The 15,204-nt window shown below is 39.2% G+C and overlaps 1 protein-coding gene across 1 annotated transcript in view; it reads left to right on the top strand.

Moving 5' to 3' along the window:
• Nucleotides 1-15,204, top strand: part of st6gal2b (ST6 beta-galactosamide alpha-2,6-sialyltranferase 2b) — a 49,724-nt gene that overhangs the window by 17,977 nt on the left and 16,543 nt on the right. Inside the window, exon 2 of the mRNA XM_084129545.1 lies at nucleotides 8,543-9,283. Coding sequence (XP_083985671.1) covers nucleotides 8,566-9,283 — 718 coding nt within the window. The 5' untranslated portion in view covers nucleotides 8,543-8,565. The remainder of the gene's footprint in view (nucleotides 1-8,542; nucleotides 9,284-15,204) is intronic.

The following is a 15,204-nucleotide window of genomic DNA, read 5'->3' on the forward strand; positions in this document are numbered from 1 at the left end:
ATTTTGATATTTTATTTCCTTTTATCACCTAATTTTAACTTCAGCAAATCAGCACAGTGCTTATATGACAAAGTTTGGATTACTACAAAAACGCAGAATTCTTTTACCCGACCAGCTTACATTCCGGGAAAGGAAAACACAACTGCCTACAAGGATAAGAGCAAATGCCTCTTCTGGTTCAAGAATCTACTTGCTGCACCAACTGCCACAGACTTTTACAAAGGATTGCAGTTCTTGAAACAAAGTTACTTACGGGACCACCAAACCAGACGGAGCACACAGCAGAGCTTCGTCATGGACACCCTCAGCATACCGGTGAGTCCCATGAAACTAGTGCTCCTCGACAGGTAGAGAAACAAGCTGATCGACTTACAAATCGATGGCACAAACAGGGAGCGAGACCCAAAGGCACTCGATACATCAGATTGTCACGAGCATCACATATTGCCGCAGTAGCATCCTCTACCCCAGATACAGCTCTGACAAGGATTGCAAACACTGGTCTCCTACCACCGCCTATACATCTTGAGAACAGATTTGAAGTACTAATGAATGTAAATGAGGAATCCCCAAACGTGATGAATGTGATCGAAAACAGACTGAATGGGCCAGTAGCTAACACTGATGCTAACTGGCGCTCAAGGTCGAGCAGACAGTGGCACTCAGCTCAGAGCGCTGCCGAGCCCAGGACTCTGATAGTGGGGGACTCCATAATCAGAAACATTAGCGGCAGGGATACAACTACGTGCTGCCTTTCACAAGCAACAACTTCTGATGTAAACAGGGAACTTCAGAACATTCTGATGAAACATAAGACTGCAAATCGACTCATCATTCATGTGGGGAAGAATGATATTCATAAAGAGCAGTCAGAACTCCTTAAGAAGGATTTCAATGAACTTTTTGAAACACTTAAAAGACTGAAAGTTCAAACATTCATCAGTGGACCACTCCCAGCAAGAGGAACAAACAGGTTTTCACGGTTGCTTGGGCTAAATACATGGCTGCAAAAAACCTGCAACATAAAAGGAGTAAACTTCATTGACAATTTCAATCTTTTCTGGAGTCAGAGACAACTTTTTCATTGGGATGGCCATCACCCAAACAAACTTGGTTCAAGAGTGTTAAAGGACAATATCTACTTCTCCCTCAGTCATCCTTCTGCAGTGTGTGCCAATCCACTCAATCTGAACGGCACACACACACCTGGACACAGTATGAATGACCACGGAACATCACTTCAGCAGCAAAATGGACATGTGGTTGACATATCACACAAGGACAATGATAACACCACTCCGCCACAACAACCTCTGCTCACGGACTCAATCTCAGCTGAACCCTGCCCACAGAGCTCACCACAGACAGACATATTAGAACTGCTCCAAGATTCAGCACCCAAGGACGACTTCCTGGAAAACAGCCAGGGAAGCCAGGACAGCATATCACAGCCTCCGATAACACCAGAGCAACAGCCCCTTTCACCAGACACGCTATCCCTCTCTCCAGCATCCCCACTTCTGTGTTTCTCACAGAAAATGGAAGAACTGGTGTATGCTGGAACCAAACTATCCCACTCTTTTGCTGCAAGCCCCCAGATACCAACCAAAAAACAACAGGCACCGCTACCACCAAAGCCTGCGGGCCCAGCTCGCCCTCCCCCTCCTGTGAGAGCTCTTCGGCCTCTGCCACAACGCCAGGGCCCACACCCTCCTCCATCTGCTCGAGGTGAACCAAAAACAACTGATACCAGCTCTCAGTGATATGTGTTGGGTCCCCGCTACGATAACAGTAACTTTCTCAAATGTTTACAGAACAAGCGGGAACCCAGTGTGCCTGTATCTTTCTCTATTGCTGTTCTATTACAAGATAGAAAGTCTAAGGCCTTCAATAGCCGTACAGCAAACCAAACTAATCTGGTGCCTATTACACGTCAAACTAAGATTGATGTGGGGACAAAAAGTAAGACTGTTAAGTTAGCACTTTTAAACATTCATTCACTTAAAAATAAATCACTTCTAGTCAACGACTTAATAACCACAAACAACCTGGATTTTATGCTTCTAAATGAAATCTGGCTAGAAGACAGCTGCAGTGCAACAATCCTCAATGAAGCAGCCCCTCCTAACTTTACTTTTATGAGTGTCTGCAGAGCTGTTAAAGGGATAGTTCACCCAAAAATGAAAATTCTATCATTGTTTACTCACTCTCAAGTTGTTCCAAACCTGTATGAGTTTCTTTGTTCTGCTGAACACAAAGGAAGATATTTGGAAGAATGTTTGTAACCAAACAGATCTCGGTCCCCATTGACTACCATAGTATATTTGAAGAGTTTGGTTCCAAAACGCGATAAACGCCATTTAAAAAAAAATTGAGTTCCTGCAAAAATCAGTATTGTATAGGGTCAGTATTGAAAAGTCAATTTAAAATTTTATGTAAAATGCGATATCCGCCGTGTTATTCTGTCATGTTTTCTCCCTTTCTTTCCAAACCGCGACAAACGCCAGTCTCCTTTCTCTGCAGAATGAGATAAATCCGCTCTCAACCAATCACAGCGCACCATTCCACGCACTGTAAACCGTAACGGCAGCGCTTTGAATACACCCGGCATCCTAGTTTTTCCTATCTACTTTGTACCTTTTGATCAACAATCAAACAAAATCTTTTATAATTTTGACGGCATTGATGAACCTGTGGTGGTTTCTGCGGTAGGGAAGAAACGTAAGCCATCGAAATCTAATCATTTACGTGAGGAGATTAAGAAGACGAGGCGCGGGAGGAGGAAAAATGCCAGCTGTTGCTTGTTCTCACACGACAGCATCAAACTTCTGTCACGCTGACACGTTGAACCCAGGGGATCTTTTGAAAAACTTTCAGTTGTTTTACTCAGTCAACGAAAACCGAGCAGGACTAAGCCGTTTTACAGATGATCGCCGTCAAAAAAGTTCAGGAGGTATTTCCTAGCGATAGCTGATTGAATGTATTTTTAGTCCAGTGCCTGTAACGTTAATAAGATATTGATCGAGTTCAGGCTGTCATATGTGGATGGATCAACTTATTTTGTTGTGTATTTTCAACAGTTTCAATATGAAAAATAACTTTTATATTGATTCGATGGATTAATTGCATTTGGGGGAAAAAAGTGTTGTGAATTTATTGCATTTTGGGGAAAAAATGATCAGTTTTTATAATAAATCTTTGAAAATCAAAATCTGGATTTGAATTTGTTTTGTTATTATAACCTAAATATGCTATGTGAAAGTTTGAACCAGAAAATAGCGTTTTTCATCTGGCCAAATTCTTGGTAAAGAAAACACATTTTTACTCAAATTAATCAAAATGGATTTATCGCGTTTTGGAACCAAACTCTTCATTTTTTTCCTACTATGGAAGTTGTAGCAACAATGGGTTGTACATTAATATTAATATTAGCTCAAATGATCTATAGGGAATTTTAATAATTAATCATGAATATGATTAATATTTTGTATGTTACAGTTAAATTAATTTATCGCAGCTGAACTAGATTGATATATGAATGATTACCATAACGGGTTATGGTTCGTCATTAATACATCAAATAGTCTTATTTCAGCTCGAAGTAATGGGATAACTTTAATGGAATTAATTTAGTTATCAAACAATCTGTTTTGAACGTAAGATTAACTTAATTCTCAAGGAAAATTATCCTTCTTACAAACACGAGAAAGAGTATCTTTTCCAGGCCTTGAAAAGACAACTTTCTATGTTTGTAAAATTAGCTTACTTAAATCGTACCAAGATAAAGCATATAGCTAAGATCGAACATTTCAGGGACTAAGTAACATGGGCAATTAAAACAGAGTCAGTCAAGGACATATGGAATTTAATAATTAGACTAATACTACATTGAAACTGCGAGTATACACAGAGTAAATACATATTTACAACAGAAACATACGGATGAAAACATTACAAGACCAAACGGATAACAGATGAGAGAGGGAGAGGATGAAAGGGAGAAAGTGAAACTAAAGTTCAGGATGAGAGAGATCACCGAGATGATCTCTGCAAAATCACAGGCAATGTAACCTTTTGAGAGACAGCAAGGAATCAAATCACATTAAAAGTTCAATAAACTTATCTTGCAAAATGGTTCTCTTTGTTGCTGAAGAACGCAGAGTTCATGCGTGTGTCCTAAGACCAGCGTGCGTGTGTTTCTTTAAGAAAGCAGGGCTCGTGCTCTCGTGTCTTCTGGTGAGCGCGGTAGCGGGGTTTTCGAAAGAGTCTTTCTCTTTGAGTTGAAGTTGTCTGCTGCGTTTGCTTCGTGGAGTCCGAAGACGAAAATAAAGAAAAGACTTAAAGAAAATTGAAAACGCTCCCAAAGGGAGCCATAAGGTCTTCTCGCTGACGAGGCGGGTTCGTGAGAGTGCAGGAACAAAACAAGACGAAAGGAAATACAGAACAGAACAGCGGAACGCGGAGTGTAACCGCTTTTCTAGGGCACAGGAATTTCACTCCTCCCTGGGCTTGAGCCAATTGGAACGCGAAATTCCAGGCGGGAGAAAAGTTCTTTGTCTCACTATGAGTTTGATTTGCATGTTTTATGGCAGTCTTAGGATCATGCCATTTCTACATTAAACAATTATAACTGCAGTAAAATGCATTTTATCATAATTTGGTATCCATATCTTTCCTACGGGTATATGGAGGTTTAATTCAAGACCAAATTTGGTATGTTTAAAAGCTACGGCCTAGAAGTACCTTCTTACTCTGTAAGATAAGTATTAAAAGTTCGATTAACAAACTGGGAATAAGACTAACCTAAAATGTGATGTGCATTTACAAGTGGGAATGAAAATTGGACTTTAAAAAGACCACATGACATATACCTATGAATTCGCAACAGTGTGCACCTCTGAAACATTATTCCTTTAAGGTTTACAAGAATACAAAAACATATCACAGAGAAGAACAATCGTGGAAAAGAGAAATTACATTCAGGTTTGCATATTTCTTCAATGGTTATACATATAAAATATCTAGGATGAACACTTTAATTCTGCTCCTCTGCCAGAATCTCAGTGAGATTCCTGGGTTGTCGACATTCCGTTAGGCCATAAAACAAAGTGGGTGGGGGGAAGGCAATTCCCCTGGAGAAACATTCTTCACAAATACATTTCAGAGCTCAACACTAGAAAATCATAATTATATGATCAAACAAATTAATAAAACATGCATACAGGAAGGTCAAACCCAAATCTGAGTTACATACATTAAAACTATATTTCTATCCTGAATATCACACAGAGGATGTTTGTGTGTGTGTGTGTGTGTGTGTGTGTGTGTAAGGTTTCGTTATCTCTTTGTGGGTCCTTTTGGAAGCTCCCCACAGGGAATAAGGAATGTTGTTTCCAGGTTTTCTGGAGTATCTCTGAGGGGCAATTAATGTCGTAAAAGTCCATTTGCTCCAGTCTCTCTGGAGCCTGGCGTATGATTTATAATTTCGAAGTCAGGAGGTTACAAGCTCTGATAAGCTTAGCAAAGAACGTTTTGGGCAGGAATGTGCTTAGAAAACACAGAGAGTCCGAATTTGTTAATTCGGAATCAAACGAACGAATGATTCAAATAGCCCAGTCGCTACAAAGTCAATGGGGACCGAGATCTGTTGATTACAAACATTCTTCCAAATATCTTCCTTTGTTGGCTGGAAAACTGGGTGGGGCTTTCTGGGATAGTCCTAAAATGGTTCAGGTCATACTTAGATGGGAGAGGTTATTATGTGAGTATAGGAGACCATAAGTCTGAGTGGACATCCATGACATGCGGAGTCCCTCAAGGCTCAATTCTTGCGCCACTCCTGTTCAACCTGTATATGCTCCCAATGAGCCAAACAATGAGAAAGAACCAAATGAGCATATTCGGGTTTTTGCCGGTGTTTACATGGCCGTGCGCGACCGGGTTATTGCTAATATTCCGGTTTTGAACGGGTTATTGGCTGCATGTAAACGTAGTGAGTGAGAATAAAATAGGCTTATGATCAGAGAACAGAAAATCTGAGAACACAATATCAGTGACATCAAACCCATAAGAGAGTACAAGATACAACGTATGGCCCTGAATATGAGTAGAGTCTTTGATCCACTGCGATAGATTAGATTAAAAGCATATATTAGATTTAAGGAACTCCTGCGACAAGGGATTAGACCAGGGGTGGGCAAACTTTTTGGCTCAAGGGCCACACTGGGTTTTAAAATTTGACAGAGGGCCGGTGTTATGCCGAATTTCGACCCCCTGCCAAATTATTACCCCCCTAGTATTGGTAGGTTTAGGATTAGTTGTGGGGGAGGGGTAGGATTAGGGGTGGGGTTAGGATTAGGCAATCAGGTACTGACTTCAACGAGGGGGGTAATAATTTGGCAGGGGGTCGAAATTCGGCACAACACCTGCCCAGTAGCAGATTATGAAACACGATCTCATGAAAGTGCGTATCTATACCACGAATTTTATTTATCGTGCCATTTATATGCCAAAAATGTTTTTTTTGCGTGCATATCTACGCACTGTAAACCCCTTGGTTAGGATTAGGGGTGCGGAGTGCGTGCCTATTACACGCCATAAAGTGCGCATCATATGCACGCGAAAACTGCGTATCATAAGCACTACAAATACAATTCGTGGTATTCGCACTTTCATGAGATCGGGCTGAGCAAACACATTTAGGTTGTGGCAACGTCTGCGCGAAATTGACTGCGCGAATGTGAGAGACGACATTCTGACAATACATTTTTTATGCTAACTTAGATATCGCCCATTTAGCATGTTATGTTTTGAGGTTAATTTTTAATTAGTCAGATGTTAGATAATTGTAGCCTATACTTTTTAAATATTGTTTATCCTTATTATTATTTAATGGGCCTAACAGTAAATTAGAAACAAAACACCTACAAGTGTACACTTAGAAGAGTAAAAATGACAGAAGGTTACGTTAATTCAACTTTATTAAAACTGCACATGGCAATCAATTTGCACTTCCAAAAGTCATGCATTTGTGGGAAAAAAACGAAATAAACGAATATATAAATTTATTTTAAGTATAATAAAATAAAACATAAAAAGCAAAGGCAGATCAGAACATTTAATGAACAAAACCGGGTTCTGTAACGTTACATGGCAGACAGGGGAGCGTAGCCGAAAGCCGGGCGATAAAGGTCGGTAAACGGAATCAGTCAGGATACATCCACAAATCCAGAGGAGCAAAGAAACTAAATAGCAGACAAGTCAAAGGAAAAACTAAACAGGTGTGCAAGCGGTTACCACACATTTTTTTCTCTGAGTTTCCAAAAAAGGAAAAAACATTAACGTGCAACAAGTCTATGCGCTTAAGTCGCTGTCTGTTTGGTTTCCATGGTGACGCGTCATTGCTTGTTACGTGAGACACCGCAGCCACAACAGCGCTTAATGAATGATGATCTGCTTTTATGTCATTTTTCCTTTTTTACATTTGTTAGCTATGGCATAAAATATCTGATATTCCGATTGTCAAATATATGCAACGCAATATATATAAAATGCAAAGTATTGCAAGAAAAAGGCAAAATGAACGCGATCTTAAGACAATTTTTTAAATACTCGACGGGCCGGATTAAACAGCCTAACGTAATGTATGTGGCCCGCGGGCCGTAGTTTGCCCACCCCTGGATTAGACTGTTATGTCACGTGGTTGTGGAAATAGCACAAAGACGAAGGAAGATGATGATAATGATCTTTAATGACAACACTAAAACTTTGACAAATGTTTTACAAACTAAAAAATGACAAAACTTTAATGAGAAAACCACACTAAACAAGACTATGGGAGAACACAGGGTATAAATACACAAAGCAAACAAAAGGTACTAAATTACAGTTACTTTATTTTTGTATCCTGATTACATAACGCCATTACATGTATTCCGTTACTCCCCAACCCTGACAATGGCACATACAATGATACATGAGCCAGGGATTCAGAGGGAAAAATATTTTGTTTCTAGCCCTTACAGTTAAAAAGTTATTAGCAGAAACGTAAGTGCTACTTTAAACAGTTGGTGTCACTAGAGGAATTAAGTTAGAGACTCCAAAATTGTTGTGGTTAATGCAGGAAATATGGGAAAACCAACTGATACAATAGGTGCCTAAGCACCCCTTGGTGCTTGGCCTCTAAAAATCATGTCAAGTTGTATTTGCATTATTAATCTCTTAATTGTAAAATGTTTACCAATATTCAGCCAGCTTTGTCAAATAATGTCAAATTGGATACATAAACAGCACAGTTTTGACACAACTTCTATAGTGACTGTCAGACAGTAGCGACACTTGAGCACAAATAACTATGGATTTGAACATTCAGATAGCTCAAAATAAAAAGTAAAATGACAGTAACAAATATATTTCGTCTGAAATTAATAATTTCTGGATTTATTAGTGTCACTTTCCCTATATGTTATCAATGATTTTTGATCAATTGATCAATGATCAATGAAACTCATATTAAGCACCACCCCTTTCTGTTTCCTTCCAGGGTGAGTGTTGTGAAACGGGGTGATGATAGTCCAGGACTCTCTTTTGCCGTGCCTACGGCATTTCATAAGGCAGTCGTCTCAACTTTTCCTGCTGGTCCTGCTGGTCTGGATGCTGCTCTTCTTTGCCGTCGTTTCCTACTTCACTGACTCCCAGGTGAACCAGCTCCATAGGACGACTTCCGTCTTCAACTCTGAATCTCAACACTCAACCCATGTTCAGCGTAGTTCCCGGGCCATCATGGCGTCCCATAATGTCCCCTGGGGTATGTTTGCGGGGAGGGGTACTTTCCAGCGCAAGCAAGTGTTTCAACCTCCTCGTGCTAGAGAAGAGTTTCATTTCAGGAATTTTGGCAAACGTCGGGTTGAGTTTAGGAAGAATGTGATGAAGCCCCCTGAAACTGAATTCAACACCTGGTCATTGGTCCGTGGTCTGTGGAAGGGACAGGTGTCCTCCAAATTGCTAGGCCAACGACTACAGAAAGCCAAGAAGAACTATATTCTCTCTAATGAGCACAACGTTTTCTATGAAGGCCAACGTAAGGCAAACAAGGGTAGGCAGGAGATACTGTGTCAGATAAAAGAGCAAGCTCAGCTCAGGACTCTGAATGGCTCTGAACAGCCCTTCGCTCACCTAGGTTTTCAACAGCTGGTTCCTCCTCAACTGCAGCAGGCATACAGGACATGTGCTGTGGTGACTTCAGCTGGGGCAATTCTTAACTCATTACTGGGGCGTGAAATTGGTGAGTTGGGTGGAGATAATATGCATATATACACAACTACCAGTCAAAAGTTTTAAATTTAGATTTTAAAATGTTTTTGAAGTATTTTATGCTTACTAAGACCGCATTTGATGAAAAATACGGTAAAAACAGCAATATTGTGAAATATTATTACAATTTAAAATAACTTTTCTGTTCATTTTAAAATGTAATTTTTTCCTGTGATGACAATTTTTTTTTTTTAGCAGACCTTACTCCAGTTGTCAGTGTCACACGATCCTTCAGAAATCAATCTTGTGCTGATTTGGTGCTCAAAAAACATTTCTTATTATTATCATTGTTGAAAACAGTTTTTTGCTGCTTAACAGTTTTGTGGGAACCATGAGACACTATCATTTTAAAGTTTAGGGTAAGTGTTTTTTCAGCAAGGATACATCTAAAGTTTATTTGCAATACAGTTATGTGTTGTCTTTGATATTCATCAATAATAAAGCATAAATAATATTTTGCTATAATAATATTATGCTTTAATAATATTGCTATAATAATAATATTATGTTACATATTGTTGTCGGTCAACCCGGAAATCAGCATCACCCTGGTTCCCTTGACAAAAACCCAACAGGATTTTTCCACTGGCTTTTAGATTATTGCAGAAAATAAGATCTATGTCCAACAAAAGTTTATGTTTCTTACACGTTCTGTTCATCAAGATAATCTTCTCGAATTAACACAACTTTTATGAATTTTGAGGCCTAACCAGAGGTAGAAAGTTAAAGTAAGGCTATAAAAGAACATCTCAGGTTACGACTGTAACCTATGTTCCCTGAGAACAGGGAATGAGACACTGCGTCGAAATGACGCTAAGGGGAACGCCTCAGGCGTCACAGGTGTCTGAAATCACAATCAAATCACGGCAATCAGATTAAAATCTCCATAAACATCATTTACTGAAAGGCCTACCTGGGCCTGCTCAAGGGCCTGGAACCATAGCTTCAAATTAGAAGGGGTCCCTTCTAGGGAATGTGGCTAGGTAACCCAAAGAAGCCCCAGCCAATCAATATTCAGGGGAACATACTCACCCGAAATGCCACCAGAAAGGCCTGACCTGGTATCACTTACATTAGATACATCAGTCTGGCCAAATTCCTGTCTGTCCGAAGACAGAGCCTCTGGACACTTGCCTTTAGATAAGGCATTTGTCCTATAAGCCTATTACCTGACAACCACCCTATGTGGAAACTTGCTTTCAGGGAGGCCCGAAGAGGCCTACCACCTGATAGCAAGCTAAACAACTGAATCCGGGTGTCAGTCCCAGGGCGGCCTGCTAAGGCCAGTCAGTCCTGGGACTCAGTCTCTGAGCGGCCTGTTAAAGCCGGCCTCCTGAAAGTCTTCTTATGTAAGAAACTAACTGCCACGAACCAGACAGGTTGGGGACTGAGCTACATGGTGGTCTGATAAGGCCAACCGACTGACAGTGGTCAAACCTATTTGGCTGATCGTAACCGGCGCTCACCTCCAGAGAGGCCCACTGAGGCCAATTGTCTGATACTGATTTTAAACTGATACTGTTTTGCCACTTCTGTTTATTTTCCATTCTATATTTGAGTCTGATACTGCTTTGCCACCTCTGTTTTACTATTTTATATTTGAGTCTGATACTGTTTTGCTACTCTGGTTTTAAGCTCTTAGCTTTGCTGCTTTTATTTGTGTTTTATGTGTTGTTATGCAGGTATTATTTTCATATTATTTGTCTGGTTGTTCTGTAAAGCACTTTGGTCAGCCTAGTGGCTGTTGTAAATGTGCTATATAAATAAAATGAACTTGAACTAAAAGTTTTCGGTACATATCCTAGTGACAAAGATGAATTAATGATATTAAGAAGGTGATCTATGCCCTCTGGAAGCATCTCTTTCAATAGCTTATTCGGTATAGGGTCTAACATACATATTTTTGATTTAGATGATTTAACGAGTTTAGACAATTCTTCCTCTCCTAAAGCAACGAATGAATGAAATTTTTCCTCAGGGAGACTACAATGCACTGTCTGATGCGATACTGTAGTAGATGGTTGCATAGTTATAATTTTCTCTCTAATGTTATCAATCTTGTAAGTAAAGAAGTTCATAAAGTCATTACTGCTGTGTTGTTTGGAAACTTGCAGTGTTGGAGCTTTACGTTTCGTTAATTTGGCCACTGTTTCGAATAAATACCTAGGGTTGTGTTTATTTTCTTCTAAACATGTTGAAAAATAAGCAGATCTAGCAGTTTTTAAGGCCTTTCTATAGGTAATCGTGCTCTCTCTCTCCACGAAATGCAAAAAACTTCTAACTTTGTTTTCTTCCAGCTACGCTCCATTTTTCTGGCTGCTCTCTTTAGGGCCCGAGTGTGCTCGTTGTACCACTGTGTTGGACTATTTCCTTTAATCTTCTTTAAGCGCAATGGAGCAACTGTGTCTAAAGTGCTGGAAAAGAGAAAGTCAATCATTTATGTTGCAACATCGACGACTTCTAAGCTATCTGGGATGCTGACGAGATGAAACTGATCAGGAAGATTATTTATAAAGCAATCTTTAGTGGCAGAAGTGATAGTTCTACCATATTTATAACACAGAGTCGGCTTTGTAACCTTGGCTAAATTCAGGGGCGTAATGCAAGCCAACATTCTGGGGGGGCACAATCTGAGACGTTGCAATTGTTTTCTGACGGGTGATATGGATCATGTTAGGACGGGTCAGGGGGTTTCTCCCCCTGAAAATTTTTAAATTCTGGCTGCCAAACATACCATTTCAATGCAGTTTGGGAGGGACAGAAATACCTTAACGGAGCTAGCAGCATCCCTCCTCTATCTGAGGACTAAGTTAAAGTATCTATTTTGTAAGTTTATGTAAAAGACAGGTTGATGAAAGAACTGTAAGCTCAAATTCAAAAGCTTTTGAAGTCTACTTCATTAAAGCATGTTTACACACACACTTACTGTACACTTAGGCCTACTACACATGATTTTAAAAACAGTACCATTGCAGTTTTTATGTTATGATTTTAAATTGGTATGTGACCTAAGAACGATCTTACATTAAAGGTACATAAAGGTGCTGAGGTCTGACTTTGTGGTGCTCTGAAGTTATTTTAATATTAATATTAATATGTGATGAAGGACTTTGAAAGAAGTTTGACAGATTTCAGATTTCAGTGCTGAATAAGGTTAACACTACCCCGTTTATTTGAAAATGGTTAATATTTGACAAATGTAAAAAAGTAATCAAATCAAATGTAATATGTAACATTACTTTAGTAAAATCATTGAAATACTGTAGTTACACTGCTCATTATTATATTTTAAGTAAGGAAGAGTAATTTATGAGCTAACAGAAAAGCTAGTAACTTGTAACTTGTAACTTGTACATTTAACCTATGAACCAGACAGAAGGGCTATAGCTATCCATTGGATTTATGATTAGCTGCCTGATCCGTGAAGAACCGTGAATAACCGTCTATGGGAGAAACATCAAGTCGATGCCTTGATAACGTTAGGTTGGATTTAGGTTGGATTTTGCAGTTAGCCTACAACAAATTTAACACCCTCGTTTCTATGAAACTGAAAACAATTGAACCAGCTGGAGACTTTGACACAAGACAAAACAGAACAGATGTTTCAAAACCGATCAGATAATGTTACTATGGCTTTGTAAGGCAGTAACGTCAGCCAACTAGTTTACGGTTAGACTAGGCTAGCTATCGATAACGTTACACTGACACAACTTAAGTTAATGCTCTGAATTCGCAGCTAATATCAAATCCATAACTTTTTGATCAAGTTAAAATTTTCAGGTCAACCACAAATAATCCCACTACCTTTTAATATCATCTGATAACTAATTCAATGCCGATTTGTTGCTTTGCCCACTTACCACTTCAAGACCATCTGTAAAACATTGCCAGCTCAACGTGCGAGACGAGTGAGTTGCTTGAACATACACAGCAAAGATTCTAGAGCGCTACGCACGTAGCGCTCTAGATTTGATATACACAGACACCATATTAGGAAAAAGGTGCGGGCTGATGCTGACCGATTTATTACACATCCAGAAGAATACATTTGAGTCGTCATAGGCTCTGGTATATTATGGAGCATAATAGGAATAAAGTTGTGACAAAAAAATTATCAGGGAGGAAAAATCTGAGGGGGCACGTGCCCCCTCACTTTGAATGGGCATGACGCCACTGGCTAAATTAATTATACATGAGATTAAATAATGATCTGAGATGTCATCGCTCTGCTGCAGAATTTCAACGGCATCAACATTGATTCCATGTGACAATATTAGATCTAAAGTATAATTATGACAATGAGTAGGTCCTGACACGTGTTGTCTAACTCCAGTAGTGTTTAGAATGTCTGTAAATGCTAATCCCAATGAGTCTTTTTCATTATCTACATGTATATTAAAATCACCAACAATTAGGACTTTATCTGCAACCAGTAATAACTCTGAAAATCAGCAAATTCTTTGATTAAAATATGTATGGTGCCCTGGTGGCCTGTATACAGTAGCCAGCACAAATGTCAAATGGGATTGATCACTTACGCTAGATAACGTTACAGAAAGCACCATTACTTCAAAATAATTATACTTGAAACTAGACTTCTGAGTAATACTGAAGATATTGCTATAAATTACAGCAATACCTCCCCCTTTTCCTTTTAAACGAGCCTCGTGTTTATAGCAGTAATCTTGCGGGGTGGACTCATTTAAAGTAATGTAATTGTCTGGTTTTACCCAAGTTTCTGTCAATCACAGCACATCTAGGTTATGGTCTGTAATAATATCATTAACAATAAGTGCCTTTGAAGAAAGGGATATTTATTTGGGATATTCTTTGAAGAATTGAATATTCAGCAACCCGAGCTTTATCATTTGTTCATCTGCATTATATTTGTTTTTTATTTGTTGAACATCAATCAAATTTTTACCCTTAAATGGGTTTGGGAGTTTTTTGTATTTCCTAGTTCAGGGAACAGACACTGTCTCTATGTGATAATATCTAGGTGAAAGAGTCTCTATGTGATGGGATTTATCTGACCTCAGTGACGTGAGACAGCTAGGCAAGGCCGCAAAGGATCCATCTGTTGTATCCTTCATCCACAGGAAAAACAAAGGCCACAATCTGAAGGAGCCTTCGAATTGGGACAGCCTTCGTCGTGCCGCTGTGATGCAATCGACCTCTTCGAATGCGGCCTTCAGAGGATACAGCCTCTGAATTAGGACACAGCTTGTGTATTTACACTCCCCGTTTAGTTCAGTTCTTTGTTTGGTCTTGTTAATGCTTTGTGGTTGTGTTATGCTTAAATTCCAGTGATTTATTGTAACTGTTACAAATTAATTTAAATCATTATCTTTGTACACCTCAAAGGTAAACTGCACCTTATCTCTGCATGTTAAAACGGTGTCGTGTTAGCGGCCCCTAAGTTAGCCTAATAACTAATGATCGTTGCGACGGAAGTGAATCAATCAAAACTAACTTTAGCTGGACAATAACTTTATTCTAGAGCTGCTATAAAGCCAAAACAATTTATTTTACTTTATTTTCCTATTATCAATGTAAAGCCGCTTTGGAACAATCTACATTGTTAAAAGCGCTATATAAATGAAGATGACTTGACTTGCATTTGGATGCTCGTTTTTGGAATCAGTTGCTGTTCTCTGTAGTATTTCAGAGAAACGTGCTGCACCAGTAGATGCAGATTCCTTGTGTAGCCTACAATAAAACGTTTTTAATGGATGGCCCCAAGCATGTAATGCAAATAACGTTTATGATTCAAAACTATGAATTTTGAGCAAAAGTGTTTGCAGCATTGATGTTCTATCTATATTTGTGAATTCTAATTATCAAAGGAAAAAATTAGTGCTGTCAGTTAAACGCGTTATTAACGGCGTTAAC

Source organism: Abramis brama (genome assembly GCF_963993115.1).
Source record: "Abramis brama genome assembly, chromosome: 11".
Classification (NCBI taxonomy): Eukaryota; Metazoa; Chordata; class Actinopteri; order Cypriniformes; family Leuciscidae; genus Abramis; species Abramis brama.